General features: G+C 45.6%; 1 protein-coding gene across 1 annotated transcript in view; it reads right to left on the bottom strand.

Annotated features, from left to right (window-relative positions):
* LOC135504639 (cadherin-4-like) overlaps positions 1-16,517 on the bottom strand; it is a 362,186-nt gene that overhangs the window by 67,007 nt on the left and 278,662 nt on the right. Inside the window, exon 5 of the mRNA XM_064923378.1 lies at positions 16,399-16,517. This exon is cut by the window's right edge and continues 94 nt beyond it. Coding sequence (XP_064779450.1) covers positions 16,399-16,517 — 119 coding nt within the window. The remainder of the gene's footprint in view (positions 1-16,398) is intronic.

The raw sequence follows: 16,517 nt of genomic DNA, 5'->3' as shown, positions 1-16,517 counted from the left end.
AGAAAGGTTTGTTTTCTTCCTGTATTGAACACAGATCATCCCGTCTTCAATTTTATCGATTATTTACGTGAAAAAAGACCTAAAGTTGTATTACAAAAGTAGTTTGAAATATTTTTGCAAAGGTAACTTTTGAGATATTTTGTAGTCACGTTGAGCAAATTGGAACCGGTGTTTTTCTGGATCAATCACGCCAAATAAATTAACATTTTGGATATATATCGACGGAATTAATCGAACAAAAGGACCATTTGTGATGTTTATGGGACATATTGGAGTGCCAACAGAAGCAACTCATCAAAGGTAAGTCCTGATTCATATTTTTTCTTTCTGCGTTTTGTGTCACGCCTGCAGGGTTGGAATATGTTTTCTCTCTTTTGTTTACGGAGGTGCTATCCTCAGATAATAGCAGCGTTTGCTTTCGACAAAATGCCTTTTTGAAATCGGACATGTTGGCTGGATTCACAACACGTGTAGCTTTAATTTGGTATCTTACATGTGTGATTTCATGAAAGTTAGATTTTTATAGTAATGTATTTGAATCTGGCGCTCTGCATTTTCTCTGGCTTTTGGCGTCCACATATCCCAGAGATGTTAACAAACCTCCAAACAAGCTTCAACGCCATTAAACACTCCTTCCGTGGTCTCCAACTGCTTTTAAATGCTAGTAAAACTAAATGCACGCTCTTAAACCAATTGCTGCCCGCACCCGCCCACACGACTAGCATCACTACTCTGGACGGTTCCGACTTAGAATATGTGGACAACTACAACTAGAATCGGCTTCCTATTTCGCAACAATGCCTCCTTCGCTGCATTAAATATACCCTCGTAAAACTGACTATCCTACCGATCCTTGACTTCGGCAACGTAATTTACAAAATAGCCTCCAACACTCTACTCAGCAAACTGGATGTAGTCTCACAGTGCCATCCGTTTTGTCACCAAAGCCCCATATACTATCCACCACTGCGACCTGTATGCTCTCGTTGGCTGGCCCTCTCTACATATTCGTTGCCAAACCCACTGGCTTCAGATCATCTATAAGTATTTGCTAGGTAAAGCTCTGCCTCTCAGCTCACTAGTCACCATAGCAACACCCACCCGTAGCACCCGCTCCAGCAGGTATATTCCTCTAATTATCCCCAAAGCCAACACTTCCTTCGGCCGCCTTTCCTTCCAGTTCTCTGCTGCCAGTGACTGGAACAAATTACAAAAATCACTGAAGCTGTAGACTTAAATCTCCCTCACTAACTTTAAACATCAGCTGTCAGAGCAGCTTTCCGATCACTGTACCTGTACACACCCAATCTGTAAATAGCACACCCAACTACCTCATCCCCATATTGTCATTTATCGCCTTGCTCTTTTGCAACCCAGTATCTCTACTTGCACATCATCATCTGCACATCTATCACTCCAGTGTTAATGCTAAATTGTAATTATTTTGCCTCTATGGCCTATTTATTGCCTTACCTCACTAATCTTCTACATTTGCACACACTGTACATAGATTTTTTTCTATTGTGTTATTGACTGTATATTTGTTTATGTGTAACTCTATGTTGAGGTTTTTGTCGCACTGCTTTGCATGATCTTGGCCAGGTCGCATTTGTAAATGAGAACTTGTTCTCAACTGGCCTACCTGGTTAAATAAAGGCGAAATAAAATGTAAAACTAAATCCATCAGGTCACTGCAACCAGAGAGGCGAGAGAGTGGCAATGGCATGTTGCTAGTTCCCACAGATAAACAAACAGTTATAAGCACACACACGCAAATGCACCCACACTCACACACACACACAAGCATGTGTGTGTGTGATACAGACTAATATGTGGCCTGTGTGCGGGCTCTGGGTGAGGAGGGCGAGAGCAATACAATACCCTTCTCTCTATTAGTGAAAGGAACTAATTAATGGGTGTTAAGCAGGGAATGACTTTTCCAATTATTGCCTTAGCGGGACACAGTGGTTAAAGGAGCCTGGGACTGAATAGTAGAGGCTTATGGTAAATTAGGAAGCCTATTCTCCCTGTAGGTAACAATGGTCTGACTCCCCTCATTCTCTCTCCTCTGCTCTGGGAGGAAAGAATGGAGAGAACACAGCCATTATAATGGTGGAGAAAGCAACGTTTCTCTCTATTTCTCTCTCTTTCTGTCTCGTTGATTATATAGGATTGATTGAATTGTGAAATCAGAGAGGGATGGATGCATGAATGAGTTTTCTTAGCTGCTCCTAGAGGCTTTTCACACGCTGGGCAGAGAGACAGAGGGGCGAATGTGTGGCTACTGCACTTTCCTCACCATTTAGCCCCCACCCCCACCCCACCCGTTCCGCCACTCTCGCCACTCTTCTCTCCCCCCTCTCTCTTCATCCATTCCCTCCCTTCACTCATACTCGGAGTCCATCAGGCCACAGTGAGGAGGAGGAATGCAGAGTAGAGAGAAAATGGGGACAGAACGAGTGAGAGGGGAAAAGGAAGTGGGAGGGGTGAAGACACTGCATCAGCAGAATCCTACAGTGGGGTATGTGCCTTAACTGGCTGGCCACTGAACAATAGAAATGTAGCCAGGGGTATACTGTGCCTTGATTGGAGCTTGTGGAGACACTAACCTGGCTAGAGGAGTGATCATAAAGGGGAAGGCCAACATACAGTGCATTCGGAAAGTATTCAGATCCCTTGACTGTTTCCACATTTTGTTGAGTTCACTGCCTTATTCTTATTCAATTGTTTTTTTCCCCCTCATCAATCTACACACAATACTCCATAATAACAATGCAAAAACAGGTTTTTAGACAACTGAAATATCACATTTACATAAGTACTCAGACCCTTTACTGAGTACTTTGTTGAAGCACCTTTGGCAGCAATTACAGACTTGAGTATTCTTGGGTATGACATCTAATTCATCTGGTATAATTTCCTACATGTACAATCCTTTCCTTTAAATTCCGCCTGTTGCTCTTCCTCTTTTTCCCACAGACACACACAGATGGCTATAAGGACAGCAGGAGGCTCTCTTTCCAGCCCACAGGAGGAAACACCTTTGGAATCTCACCTGGTAAAACAGATGTCTAAGGAGCAGCTGGCTGAGGATGGAGGGATGGACGTATAGAGGGAGGAGAGAAAAAGACGAGAGGAGAGCAGAGGAGGAGGGTGTATTCATGTTTGATGTCGAACTGGATGTCTGACAAAACAAACCTCTTCCAGCCAAGGCCTGTCCATGCCAAGCAAGCTGGTGAGAGGCTGGACCTGTGGTGTCATATGGTGGGAGCGCACACACATAAACACACGCGAGCATGCGCTTGCACGCGCACACACACGCACACACACACACAGAGTCCAACTACAGCGCCTCAGCCAGTCTGTCTGTGTTTCTCAGGATGTTCTGGCTCAGACTATCCCAGGGAGGGAGTCTGTTTGGCCAACTATCTCAGCCTGGGAGTCCAGCTGTCAGTTTGACAAATAAACCACACTGGATTGAGGGGGAGGGAGATATATGTGTGTGTGTGTGTGTGTGTGTGTGTGTGTGTGTGTGTGTGTGTGTGTGTGTGTGTGTGTGTGTGTGTGTGTGTGTGTGTGTGTGTGTGTGTGTGTGTGTGTGTGTGTGTTGGTGTGAGTGCGCATGCACGTGTGGTTTGGATTGGACTCAGATGATGATAAGTGTAGGTATGAGGCTGTTATATCCTGACACACCTCTTTCTTATTGAAATGAACCAGATAACACCAAAGAAATGTGCCCGTGCCAATGTGGGGTAGCCACTGTATGTCTGGTATTACCTGGTATTAGCCTGTTCCACGAAACCAGTGGGCAAAGCAGGTGAAAACCTTATGGTCAGCCAGTTTGACCGGCAACTAATAGCCAGTCATTCTCAATTGCATATGGATCAAAACCTAACATGTACTGCAACATGTACTTTACTGTATGGCCCCATTGAACCAGATCTAAGAGAAGTCCTCTAGGAACCCTGGTATTATATTATCAAGAACTGTGGAGAAAACTGTAAAGCTCTCTCTCTCTCTCTCTCTCTCTCTCTGAGTTTATGAACAACGTGGGATATTAAAACCCTTTATAGCATGTTGGAGGAAATGTTATTTTCTAGTGGGAATGAAAACACAATGAAAACATGGGCAATAACGTGACGATTTGTGAGGATGTTTCTATAAGTCAGAGGCAATGAGGAAGCTACCAAGTTAAGGGGCTTGGGTGTAAATACCGAGCTGTTCTTTTTTAATCTGCTCTTAAACTGTTTATCTGAGGAGCAAGATAGAAGTCTCAAGATGCTGAGAAGTGTTCATGGAGCTGTAGCGTTTTTACCGCACGTAAACTCAGCAAAAGAAACGATCAAAGATCATTCGTAAAAATCCAAATAACTTCACAGGTCTTCATTGTAAAGGGTTCAAATACTGTTTCCCATGCCTGTTCAATGAACCACAAACAATGAATGAACATGCACCTGTGGAACGGTCGTTAACACACTAACAGCTTTTAAGGTCACAGTTATGAAAACTTAGGACACTAAAGAGGCCTTTCTACTGACAACAAAAAACACCAAAAGAAATATGCCCTGGGTCCCTGCTCATCTACGTGAACGTGCCTTAGGCATGCTGCAAGGAGGCATGAGGACAGCAGATGTGGCCAGGGCAATAAATTGCAATGTCCGTACTGTGAGACACCTAAGACAGTTCTACAGGGAGACAGGACGGACAGCTGATCGTCCCCGCAGTGGCAGACCACGTGTAACCAGGAACTCACAATCCCTCCATCAGTGCTCAAACTGTCTGCAAAAGGCTGAGAGAGGCTGGACTCTCTCAGCCTCATCAGACGACAAAGTCGCCTATGGGCACAAACCCACCTTTGCTGGACCAGACAGGACTGGCAAAAAGTGCTCTTCACTGACGAGTCTCACCAGGGGTGATGGTCGGATTCTGCGTTTATCGTTGAAGGAATTAGTGTTACACTGAGGCCTGTACTCTGGAGCGGGATTCATTTGGAGGGCCCGTCATGGTCTGGGGCGGTGTGTCACAGCATCATCAGACTGAGCTTGTTGTCATTGCAGGCAATCTCAACACCGTGTGTTACAGGGAAGACATCCTCCTCCCTCATATGGTACCCTTCCTGCAGGTACATCCTGACATGACCCTCCAGCATGACAATGCCACCAGCCATACAGATCGTACTGTGTGTGATTTCCTGCACAGGAATGTGAGTGTTCTGCCATGGCCAGCGAAGAGCCCGGATCTCAATCCCATTGAGCACGTCTGGGACCTGTTGGATCGGAGGGTGAGGGCTAGGGCCATTCCCCCCAGAAATGTCTGGGAACTTGCAGGTGCCTTGGTGGAAGAGTGGGCTAACATCTCACAGCAAGAACGGGTAAATCTGGTGCAGTCCATGAGGAGGAGATGCACTGCAGCACTTAATGCAGCTGGTGGCCACACCAGATACTGACCCCCCGCCCCCCTTTGTTCAGGGACACATTATTAAATTTCTGTTAGTCACATGTCTGTGGAACTTGTTCAGTTTATGTCTCAGTTGTTGAATCTTGTTATGTTCATACAAATATTTACACATGTTTTGCTGAAAATAAACGCAGTTGACAGTGAGAAGACGTTTCTTTTTTTGCCGAGTTTATATAAATAACACTTGTGCACACAAACTCATACAGACGCACACATGCACAGATTCTTAATTTCTAAAACGAAACTATAATGAAAATAACGAGTGATAACGACTGATTCTCATTTGTGTGCATACAGTGGAGGCTTTAGCAGTTGTAGTGCAATTGTGTGTGTACGTGCGTGTGTGTGTGTGTGTGTGTGTGTGCATGTACATGTGTGCATGCCTGCATGCGTGTGGTGGAGATTTTACCAGCGGGAATAACATAAAACCATTACCCCAATGACAGTATCCATTATATTTACATGAGCAGATACTGACGGAGGGCTTTCATTCTACATGACAAACTAAATAGTATCCGATTTTTTTTCTGGTACAGGCCTTGATTTAGATGTGCTTCCCATTTTACCTCGAGGAAAGAATGAGCGAAAGAGGGAGAAATGGAAAAATACAAGCACATTAAATTAAGTAAGATTCGAATTTGACATCACATGACTTGCATCCTAAAACGCTCCAATTCAATTCAACCTCATGCTTAGGGGACTTTTTCCACCGCAATTACTATTTTCTTCCATTCTCCCATAAATGCCTTTCTTTTGTGTGTTGAATCTGATTTTTGTCTGTCTGAGCTCCTGCCCCTGGGAACCATGGCAGCATTACCGAGAAGGAAAGAAACGTATAAATATTAATGGGCGTTATATATACTGTATCTGCACATCTAGGGCCTATCTATCTATTGATCTACCTACAGTAGCCACATACTGAAAAGGTATGTCCATTCAACCTAAAGGGATACGTCGGGATTCTGGCAATGAGGCATGCTAGCAGAATACCCATAGACTTCCAGTCATTGCATTAACGCTAGTTAGCATTGGCTCGGGAACTACATTTAACTTCCTTCACACTGGACACAGAGACATAAAAATGCTATCCACAAGTTCATCTGGATCTGGGGAAGCAGATAAAGGGCCTCGTGGCCAAATTCCCAAAGTATCCCTTTAAGATGATAGAACATGCCTTGTAGTACAGTAAGTGGCTATCTTAGGTAGATTGATAAACACATTCCACTGTTTACCTCTACTTATGACGGAATGAGCCCTAACTATGACGGAAGAAGCCCTCACAAAACAAGCTCGGCAGACAGTAAACCATGTTATTTTCTCAGTTAGACAAGAACATAGAATAAACGCTGACGTCATACTCTTGCCAGTTCCATAGAATGTGTCCCTCCCCATGTAACATTTGCTGGTCTGTCTGTGGACCCCGCTATGTACACGCTCATCCCCAGAGCTGTGGTTTCACAGCAAACTCGTAGCCTCACCTCGCATCAACCTGAATCACGCGAGCGATCCCCATAGTCTGGGGAACGCAAAATGAAACAGTAAATCACTTCGACAAAAAGGCACAAGAGTTACGTGTGGATCAACGGCAGCAGGCCCGGTGCTTTAATTACCAAAGTATCCCGTTTAAGTTGAATGGACATGCCTTGTAGTACGTGGCTATCTTAGGTAGATCGATAGCTAGTCCCTAGACACGCAGATACAGTATATATAGCGACCGTTAATATTTATATTTCAATTGCGTTCCTTCCCTTGTCAGTAATGCCGCCGACCACACGCACCGACACTTCTTCTTTCTACCGAGTCCTATGTGTCTCACGTCTCTCTATCTCGTCCCTTTATACATCTCTCCCGTCATTCTCTGCCTCTACTGTATCTCACTGCAGTGAGACAGTGAAATCACCGGTCTGGGGATGGGTGTGCACACAGTCTGGATCCACGGACAGACATCTATTTTGGTGTGTTTTTTACAGGGAGAAAGGACGTGTTCTATGGAACTGGCTAGAATGTGACGTCAGTGTTATATTCTATTGTTCTCCTCGAATAAGAGAATAACACTGTTTATGTCTGATGAGCTAGTTTTGTGTGAGCGCTACTGAGGGTTAATTCCGTCATAATGAGAGGTAAACAGAGGAATGTCTTGCCTCGACAAACACGTTAGCAAAATGCCGACTGGATGTTTGTTTTCCTGTCAATAAAGCAGGATTGTCGGAGATTCCATTTCCTGGGGCTGATACAAGTAATTACATTGATCAGTCTAATTTCATTCGAGCAAAGGAAATTAACTTTCAAATTCATGTATTATCAGAGAGCGAGAGAGAGAGAGCTGGATACAGGAGGTGGGGGAGGCTGGGAGGGGATATTCAGACTTAATACTCCATGTACCATGCTAATCAGATCGCCATTGGCCAGACTACTTTTTCTCTTGAAACTGTCTTCTTCTTCTCCCCCTCTCCAAGTGAGGCACCCACCTTCACACACTAACCTTAAAAAAAATTTTTTTTTTAAACTATAAGTACCAGACCATCCAGTCACATTATCAAGATAATTGTCACATTTCCCTCTGAGTTACACCAACTGATCACCGACTGATCTGTCAAAGCAAACGATAGAGGAAGCAGCAACCTCCATTCCACTGACTCAATTAGCCCTGCTCACCGTGTGAAGCACTTTCACCCTCTCGACTTTCTTCATCCCATTCTCTCTCTTCTAGTGTCATCGTAATTCAAATATCAAAAGACCGGGTCAGTCAGTCAGGAATGGGCTCCTCCAAGAATGTAACCTCATTCTGATGATAGGATCAAGCGAGCTGGCTATTCTACATTATTCACAGTATGAATATTCAGTCTGTCTGAGTACCAGCACCCCTGACATCCTACAGCCTTCTTGCCAGAGCTCCTCTCGTCAGCCCCATGCATGTTTTCGCTCAGCATTTAGACTGAGCAATAAGGAGAGCTGAAGAGGCCCATATTTAAACTGCCATGGGGAGACTAACAGTAAATATCCGAATGTGTATTTAGTGTGGTGATTTACTGCGTCTCAGACTGGGAGAGCTCATGCTGGAAGAGAAACACAAGGAATTCGGAAGGAAAACATTCAAGGTGAATTCTTTACGAGATTAAATCAAACAAAGAGGTTGAGAAATGAGCCAAGATGTGTTATTGAATAACACAGGGAGCGAATGAATACGCTGACATTGCTCTTGGCCATTGCTCCGGCAGACGAAAGATTCAAAGACAGAGGTCTCCTCTCCTCCTTTTCCTCCCTCGTTCCCCTATCTTTTAAGAGGTTGATTCTTCTCTTTCACGATCCCTCTGTTTCCCTCTGACATGATGGACTCTGCCACTTCCTGGCTGGCTGTGTGTGTGTGTGTGTGTCTCCTCTCACACACAGACAGGCTATGTGGCTGCCATTAACAAGACTACAGGCGTCTACATTCCTCTACAGAGAGAGGGGGGCGGGGCAACAAGAGTAAAAGCCTAAACTTAACTCTTTAGTAAATATATCAAGGTACTTTACATACATCACAATGTGTGTTCATACATTCCCTGTTTTCTATTTTCACAGCCTGGACTTATTTGGCCAAGATAATGAGTTCCGCACTATATCACATCCGTAACACATTCCATACGGCGAACACTGCGGTTTTCCTCGTGACTGGGATTTGGATGGGCTGGCGATTCTTAAATATTCTCAACCCTCGGTTTCTCCCCTCCCGCACACTCAGTGGTGGACTGGCTCCACAAAACAAGACGGAGCCGTGTACTCTGGCTCCAAGTTCGACGTCTCATTGTTCCAGAATAAAAGGCAAACGCCACCAAACAAAACCCAAACAATGTGTGTGTACAATGGCAGTGGCATGGCACAACGCACCACATTGTGTGTACGAGTGAGTGAGTGAGTGAGTGAGTGTGTGTCAGTGAGTGTGAGTGTGAGTGTGTGAGTGTGAGTGTGATAGAGATAGAGATAGAGAGATGAATGTGGAAGATCGGTGCGGTGTTGGCACGGCCAGAGTAGGCAGAAGCCAGAAGGCCTCATTAGAACTGAGGGAAAAGGCCACGGATGCTCGGGCTCTGGGAAGTCTATCAGACCCAAACACAACCCCAGCCTTTAATCGCACTGGAGTCACACCCACACCCAGCCACACACACAAACGCACACAACTCTCTTCCCAAAACATCGCAATCCTTTCTGTTTTTTTCCTTTTTCTCTTTCTCTATTCCTCCCCTTGTTTTGTCCTTTTCTTTCTTCTGCTTGCTGTATTTGTTGTTGCTGCGTGTGTCAGTGGAGAGCTGTAGTCATTCATCACTGGTAAATGTACGCTGAGGAGAAAGCAGACACCTCGGGGGGGTTTTCTCTCATCCCGCTCTGAAAACACTGCAACTCCTGAGAGGAAGAGAAACTGGAGCAAAGGTGCTCTGACAGGTACTGTAAGCACAGAGACGCACAGACGTACACACCCCCACACACACACAATCATCGACTAGTATGACTCATCTTAGCTGTGAAGTGGGTGCAATTGCACAAAGAAACACAAGAGGACATTGATGTACAATCAAACTCTTGCCCTGTAAGAAACAACAGTGTTGAATTTGTGTCATGTCTCCACTTCCACCATAAACATTCCAAACAACAGTCTGGTAGGTCTCACTCTCGAAGGCCTGAATTACAGGGCAATGAACGAACAACAGGGAGCAAATACATGTTTGCAACAACATTTCCCCATTATTCCAAATCAATAAGGGACGTAGAAAATGAACCACTTGCACAAGGTCATTCAACCTAATTGTAGGGCAACAAAGCAGTCTTTCGGTGGCGCAGCAGTCAATGTCATATCCACACTTTTAGAAAGAATCAGGTGCTGCCTAGATTTGAAAAGGGTTCCTCGGCTGTCACCATAGGAGAACCATTCATGAACCCTTTTTGGTTCCAGGCAGAACCCTCTTGGGTTCCATGCCGAACCCTTTCCACAGAGGATTCTGCATGGAACCAAAAAGGGTTCTCCTTTTATAGAACCCTTTTTCTAAGAGTGTACTGACGTTTATCCAGACTAACACACGGTTACAGTATTGCACTTTCCATGTAGCCTACCTTTGGCCAAATAATAGCCTAACCAACAATCAGGGAACATTATGGACGAAACGTCAAAATCCTGTTGCTGCAGGATTATTTTTTGCCGTGAGAATACATGTCAAATTAAGATCCCACATATGTAGGAGGAAGGAGAAATGACAAATAACGTAGACCACCGTGGGAAGAGGAGAAGTAGGCTGAGCGAACGAGACGAGAGACAGAGAAGACAAGACAATGAAAGAGGAAATGGAGAGAGAGAGGGAAAGAAAGAAAAGGGGTAGAGGGAAAGGGGGAACAAAGGGATAGCGACAATGCTAGAGGATCTCTATTGAACTCCGGGGTTCCACGTGGATTCACAACGGACACCGGGTGTTAAACATTCGTTTGGAGTATCAGCCACATTTCCCCCCCCCCCCGTCGTTGAAACGCTTACGTGGAAGTCTATTTTCACAGCGGCTCAATTAATCCTCCTAAACCAGCAGCCCTGAGAAAGCCCCTTCCAGGTGTCCCATACCCATCATCATCTCACCCATATACAGTCATAATGTTATTCTTCCTGTCCCAAACCATACACATAGGCTGTTGGTACATACACTGAGTGTACAAAACATTAGGAACACCTTCTAAATACTGAGTTGCACCCCCCGTTCGCCTCCGAAAAACTATACAAGGTGTTGAACGCGTTCCACAGGGATGCTGGCCCATGTTGACTCCAATACTTCTCACAGTTGTGTCAAGTCAGCTCGATGTCCTTTGGTTGGTGGACCAATCTTGATACACACGGGACACTGACGAACGTGAAAAACCCAGCAGCGTTGCAGTTCTTGACACACTCAAACCGGTGCGCCTGGCACCTACTACTATACCCCGTTCAAAAGGCACTTCAATATTTTGTCTTGCCCATTCACCCTCTGAATGGCACACACACACAATCCATGTCTCAAGGCTTAAAAATCCTTGTTTAACCCGTCTCCCCCCCTTCATCTACACTGGTGACATCAATAAGGGATCAGAGCATCAATAAGTGATCACCTGGATTCACCTGGTCAGTCTGTCATGGAAAGAGCAGGTGTTCCTCATGTTTTTTTTTTACACTCAGTGTATAGTACTATACGTTTGTTCTCTGGTTAAGTTTGTTGTTTCACAGGGGGTGTTGTTGGCTTTACGCTGATGCTGGTTGGTTGCGATCGGGGGGGGGGGGCGGCTTGAGTCTTTATTTACCCGAGTGGGAAGAATCAATGCTTTTCTCCCGCATGAGAAGTGTGCGGATCAATAGAGGGTTTCAGAAACGCCTCGTTGAGAAATCGATGGCTCTTTTACATGCCATTGATGGCTGTTTGGCTGGGGAAGAAAGCAAACGACAAAAAAGAACGCATGTTTATTGGAGGTATTACTGCCTCCCGCTCCGTTCTTCTTCTTGGAAGAGGGCTATCATGTCCCCATTGCCTTGTCTCTTTGTTGGTCATTCTTCTTGCTGCTTGTTCAAGTTCTGTACCATTTCAGCTCCATCTGATCTATGGAGGATACTGCAGTGGGAATTTCTAAACCACATTAACTCTAGTGAACGTTCTACGTGACATCTTTTTTTTTGAGTACGGACCCACTACACCTTTCGTTTGGGGAACTCTTGAATACAGCCTCAAACTGGCCCAGTAGCCAGTCGAGATAAACTACAGTCTACAGGCCCAGGTATTTGAGCACTGAAGGCTACATGTGTGTGATACAGACACCCTAAAGGCTGTAGGTCTTTGTACAGTACAGTAGGACTGATGGCAATAGGCCTTGATAACCACACGCTAGAGGCTAAGGATCTTGATACAGTAGCAGCAGTCTCTGCACTGGGCTTCAGTCTCTCTGAGCTCTCTTACACTTCCCCGGCAATGAGTGCAACTCGTCTGGTCAATGTACCGCGTGTCAACTAGCACCTCACTCATCCAACCAACACTTCCCACGACCCCACTGACAGGGCCCAGGGTCTGGAGAAGAGTCCTGGTTAGCAGCAGCGGCCTTGTCACCACACCTGTCCCATGCAGCGGTGGCCTGATCAAAGTGACATAGCCTGGTCTGACGGAGGGGTAGGGAGGGCTGCTGTCAGCCCTGTCTGTCCTGCTGACGGCCCCTCGGCCAGGGGAGGGGAGAGGAGGGCAGAGGATCGGTGGGATGGCGGGACTAGAGCTTCCCTCGCATGTCACTCAGCTGGGCGGCGGATGACAGAACAGGCCATTAAGGCTTGGATTGGCTTCACAGGCCATTAGGCAAGGTAGGCATCACACAGTCAGCCTCACAGCCATGCCACACAGGGCACTGAGTAATGGTGAGGTAGGGAGAGAGGGAGGGGTAGGGAGGGAGAGAGAGGAAGTGAAAGGGGGAGGGGGAGGGGGAGAAGGAGGAAAGAGATAAATGTATACGCAAGCTTCAGAAAGCCACACATGGCAGAGCTCTGCAGACACATTCTTCTCTCCTCCACCACACAAAATCTGAAAGCCGTGTCTGTCCATTGGTCTGTTTCCGTGGTATTTATTCTCTCCCTCTCGCTCTCTCTCTCCCTCTCTCTCTCCAAATTCTAAAACACACAAACAGGCATGCACACACTCACATACATACACACACTTGCTGACATACAGACTTCATCAACAGCAAAGAGATTTTTTCATCTTGATACAGTAGCAGATGTATAAAATCGTGCACACCGCCATGCAATCTCCATAGACAAACATTGGCAGTAGAATGGCCCTACTGAAGAGCTCATTGGCTTTCAATGTGGCACTGTCATAAGATGCCACCTTTCCAACAAGTCAGTTCTTCAAATGTATGCCCTGCTAGAACACAAACCCACCGCCGAGTGCTGAATTGGGTTGCGCATAGCAATTGTCTGTCCTCAGCTGCAACACTTACTCCCGAGTTCCAAACTGCCTCTGGAAGCAATGTCAGCACAAGAACTGTTCATCAGGAGCTTCATGAAATGGGTTTCCATGGCCTAGCAGCCGCACACAAGCCTAAGATCACCATGCGGAATGCAAAGCGTCGGCTGGAGTGGTGTAAAGGTTGGCACCATTGGACTCTGGAGTAGTGGAAACACAGACCCTTCCTATTTCAGCATGACAATGCCCCCGTGCATGAAGCGAGGTCCATACAAAAACGGTTTGTCGAGATCGATGTGGAAGAACTTGACTGGCCTGCACAGAGCCCTGAACTCAACCCGAACAAATACCTTTGCAATGCATTGGAACGCCGACTGCAAACCAGGCCTAATCGCCCAACATCAGTACCCGACCTCACTAATGCTCTTGTGGCTGAATGGAAGCCAGTCCCCGCAGCAATGTTCCAATATCTAGTGGGAAGCCTTCCTAGAAGAGTGGAGGCTGCTCTAGCAGCAACACCATATTAATGCCCATGCTTTTGGAATGAGATGTTCGACAAGCAGGTGGTCCACATACTTTTGGTCACGTGGTGTAACAGGATCGTCTACCCATGGAAACGGTCAAAAGCACAAAGCAAAAACATCAAAGATAACGACATCAAAACCCCACAAAAATCTATCTGGCTCCTTGTTAAAATCTCTCCTTGGTACAGTGGAGCTCTCTGTATGGCCATAACTGCCCTCCAGTCATTATTAAAGAGAGAGATGGGACCCGAGTGGAGGCATCAGCACGCATCACTTCTCCCCTGCTCCTAAAAGTTTACTCCAAGTCCTCCACCAGCTCCTAGAGGGCCTATTTACAGCACAGGCGGTGGATTGTATTGGCTGCACGCTAACGCTTCCAAACACTCCTTTGATTCCCTCCCCCCTCCATTCCTCCACCTCTCCTCTCTTCTCAGGTTTTCACTGACCCCTGGACACAGGAGAGCTGTCTCACTGCAGTGGGGGCCCGGGGCTGCTGACGAGAACAGCCGACCCTGCCAGGGAGAGATGGGACACATCTTGAAAACCTCCTCCCATCCTTTCCAATAAAGGGCGAGAAACCTCTCTCCTCCTCCTTTCATTCCCAGTCTTTTTTTGGGATCCCTTCTTGTTCCTCTGCAGGCTGTCCCTTCGGACGGGATGAAAACAGGGTTAAAAACAAAGGAAGAAAATAAATATTTTAAAAATGCTTCTTCTGCACAATTTAAACCCAAACGCAAAAGTTGCGAGGGTTCTGTAAACAGGCAGAAAAGCTGATGGCTAGATATCTCAGAGAGAGAGAGAGAGAGAGAGAGAGAGAGAGAGAGAGAGAGAGATGTAAAAACCAATAGGTTTTGTTCATTGGGAGTGGTGTTTTTTGATGAACAACAGCACGCAGCATAGGCCTGGGTTCCAGAGTTTTTTTTTTGCCTGAGACAAACTGAGCATTCTGTTGTGACAGAACCTTCACATTTCAAAGTCTGTAGTGCATTGCACTACACAGCGCTCGGCGCAACAAGGCATTTACACAAGCATTTATTTATTCATGTTATTTTCTTTTTTCGTGTGGCTTGTACAATCTCGACCCCCGAATCCCCTCTGTGTTTCTGTTTATTTTCCATACTTTTTTTTCAAAACGAGCAGTTTCGCTGAAATGCAATTTGTTTGGATGGTCGTCACTTGCGTTGTTCCCCGCTGCCGTAACTCGAATACTAAACGAGCGGAGCTCCGTTGAATAACGAGTAACACCTCAGAGGCAGCAGACTGGTGGGTCAGAGCATATTTCTCCCAAATTCACAGGACAGACATAGAAGATACGTGGTTTAGGCCATGGGAAAGCATCATTGCGGGGGGATGGTTTCTATCTGATCACGTGGATAATATCTTCCCAGTTCAAAACAACACGCTTTTAGATCTGTGGTTTGTAGATGCACCCAAACCATGGACATATTAAAGCTCGAGGGATGAAGTCTTGCCCTGACTTTAGCTAGCTGAGGATAGGGACTTTTTCTTACTTAATGTCACTCAAGGCTTTCCATTATACCAGGATCCAGACCAGGATTTTTACTTACAAGTCTGTGACAAATTACATTGTAAGAGGAGCTGTGCAAATATCATTAAAGTCAACTGAACTGAATTGCTGAATAAAGGGGACAATATACAGTTATTTCAGTGAAAGCCCAGCAGACTCATGAAAGACTTAGAGAGACGGAGCTTTTCGGTGTCTCTGGCGACAGAGCTCTCAGTCCAAGGGGAAAAGCTCTTTTCCCAATCAGTGTGGTTAGAATACCTGAGCACATTCTGCAGTTGTAATCGTATCACAGACACATAGCATAATCACATTCCGTGCCTGACAACCAGTCATAATGAGGATGGGGGGAGTAGGCACGAACCGGTAGTGAGAAACCTCTCTTTGTTTCTCCTGTAGGGCTTTCTACCATACTCGCTCTCACTCACAAGAACATTCAGTGGCCATTGCTTCTTAAATGGTTTTGACCACCCAAGGACTTGCTATGCAAACAGAGCGCTTTGAATTACACTGATTAGCATTGATATGTGATCCATATGTACACTCCCGTTCAAAAGTTTGGGGTCACTTAGGAATGCCCCTGTTTTTGAAAGAAAAGCACATTTTTTGTCCATTAAAATAACATCAGATTGATCAGAAACACAGTGTTGACATTGTTAATGTTGTAAATGACTATTGTAGCTGGGACTGGCAGATCTTATATGGAATATCTACATAGGTGTACAGAGGCCCATTTTCAGCAACCATCACTCCTGTGTTCCAATGTCACATTGTGTTATCTAAAAAAAAAGTATTTAAAAGGCTTATCATTAGAAACCCCTTTTGAAATTTGTGATTTTATGACTGATGAACAAACACCACGTGTACGAACCATTTATTGTTAGGACTGGAAAAAGGGTTCAGGTTCTGTGTACTTCCTATCCAACTTTGGGAGTTTTAACCAATCATAAAGGCCACTTACGCTGACGAGCATCTGTGGGAAGGGCCCTCTGGAGTTTTCAGGCACGTTGATTGGCGGAATGACCCAGTCTCTCTTCTGTCTCCGCAGTACCTTGGAGCTCGTCTCCCGTTGCCTGGGAA

This window comes from Oncorhynchus masou, chromosome 18 (genome assembly GCF_036934945.1).
Source record: "Oncorhynchus masou masou isolate Uvic2021 chromosome 18, UVic_Omas_1.1, whole genome shotgun sequence".
In the NCBI taxonomy this organism is placed as follows: Eukaryota; Metazoa; Chordata; class Actinopteri; order Salmoniformes; family Salmonidae; genus Oncorhynchus; species Oncorhynchus masou.
This window is presented reverse-complemented; position numbering and strand designations above follow the sequence as displayed.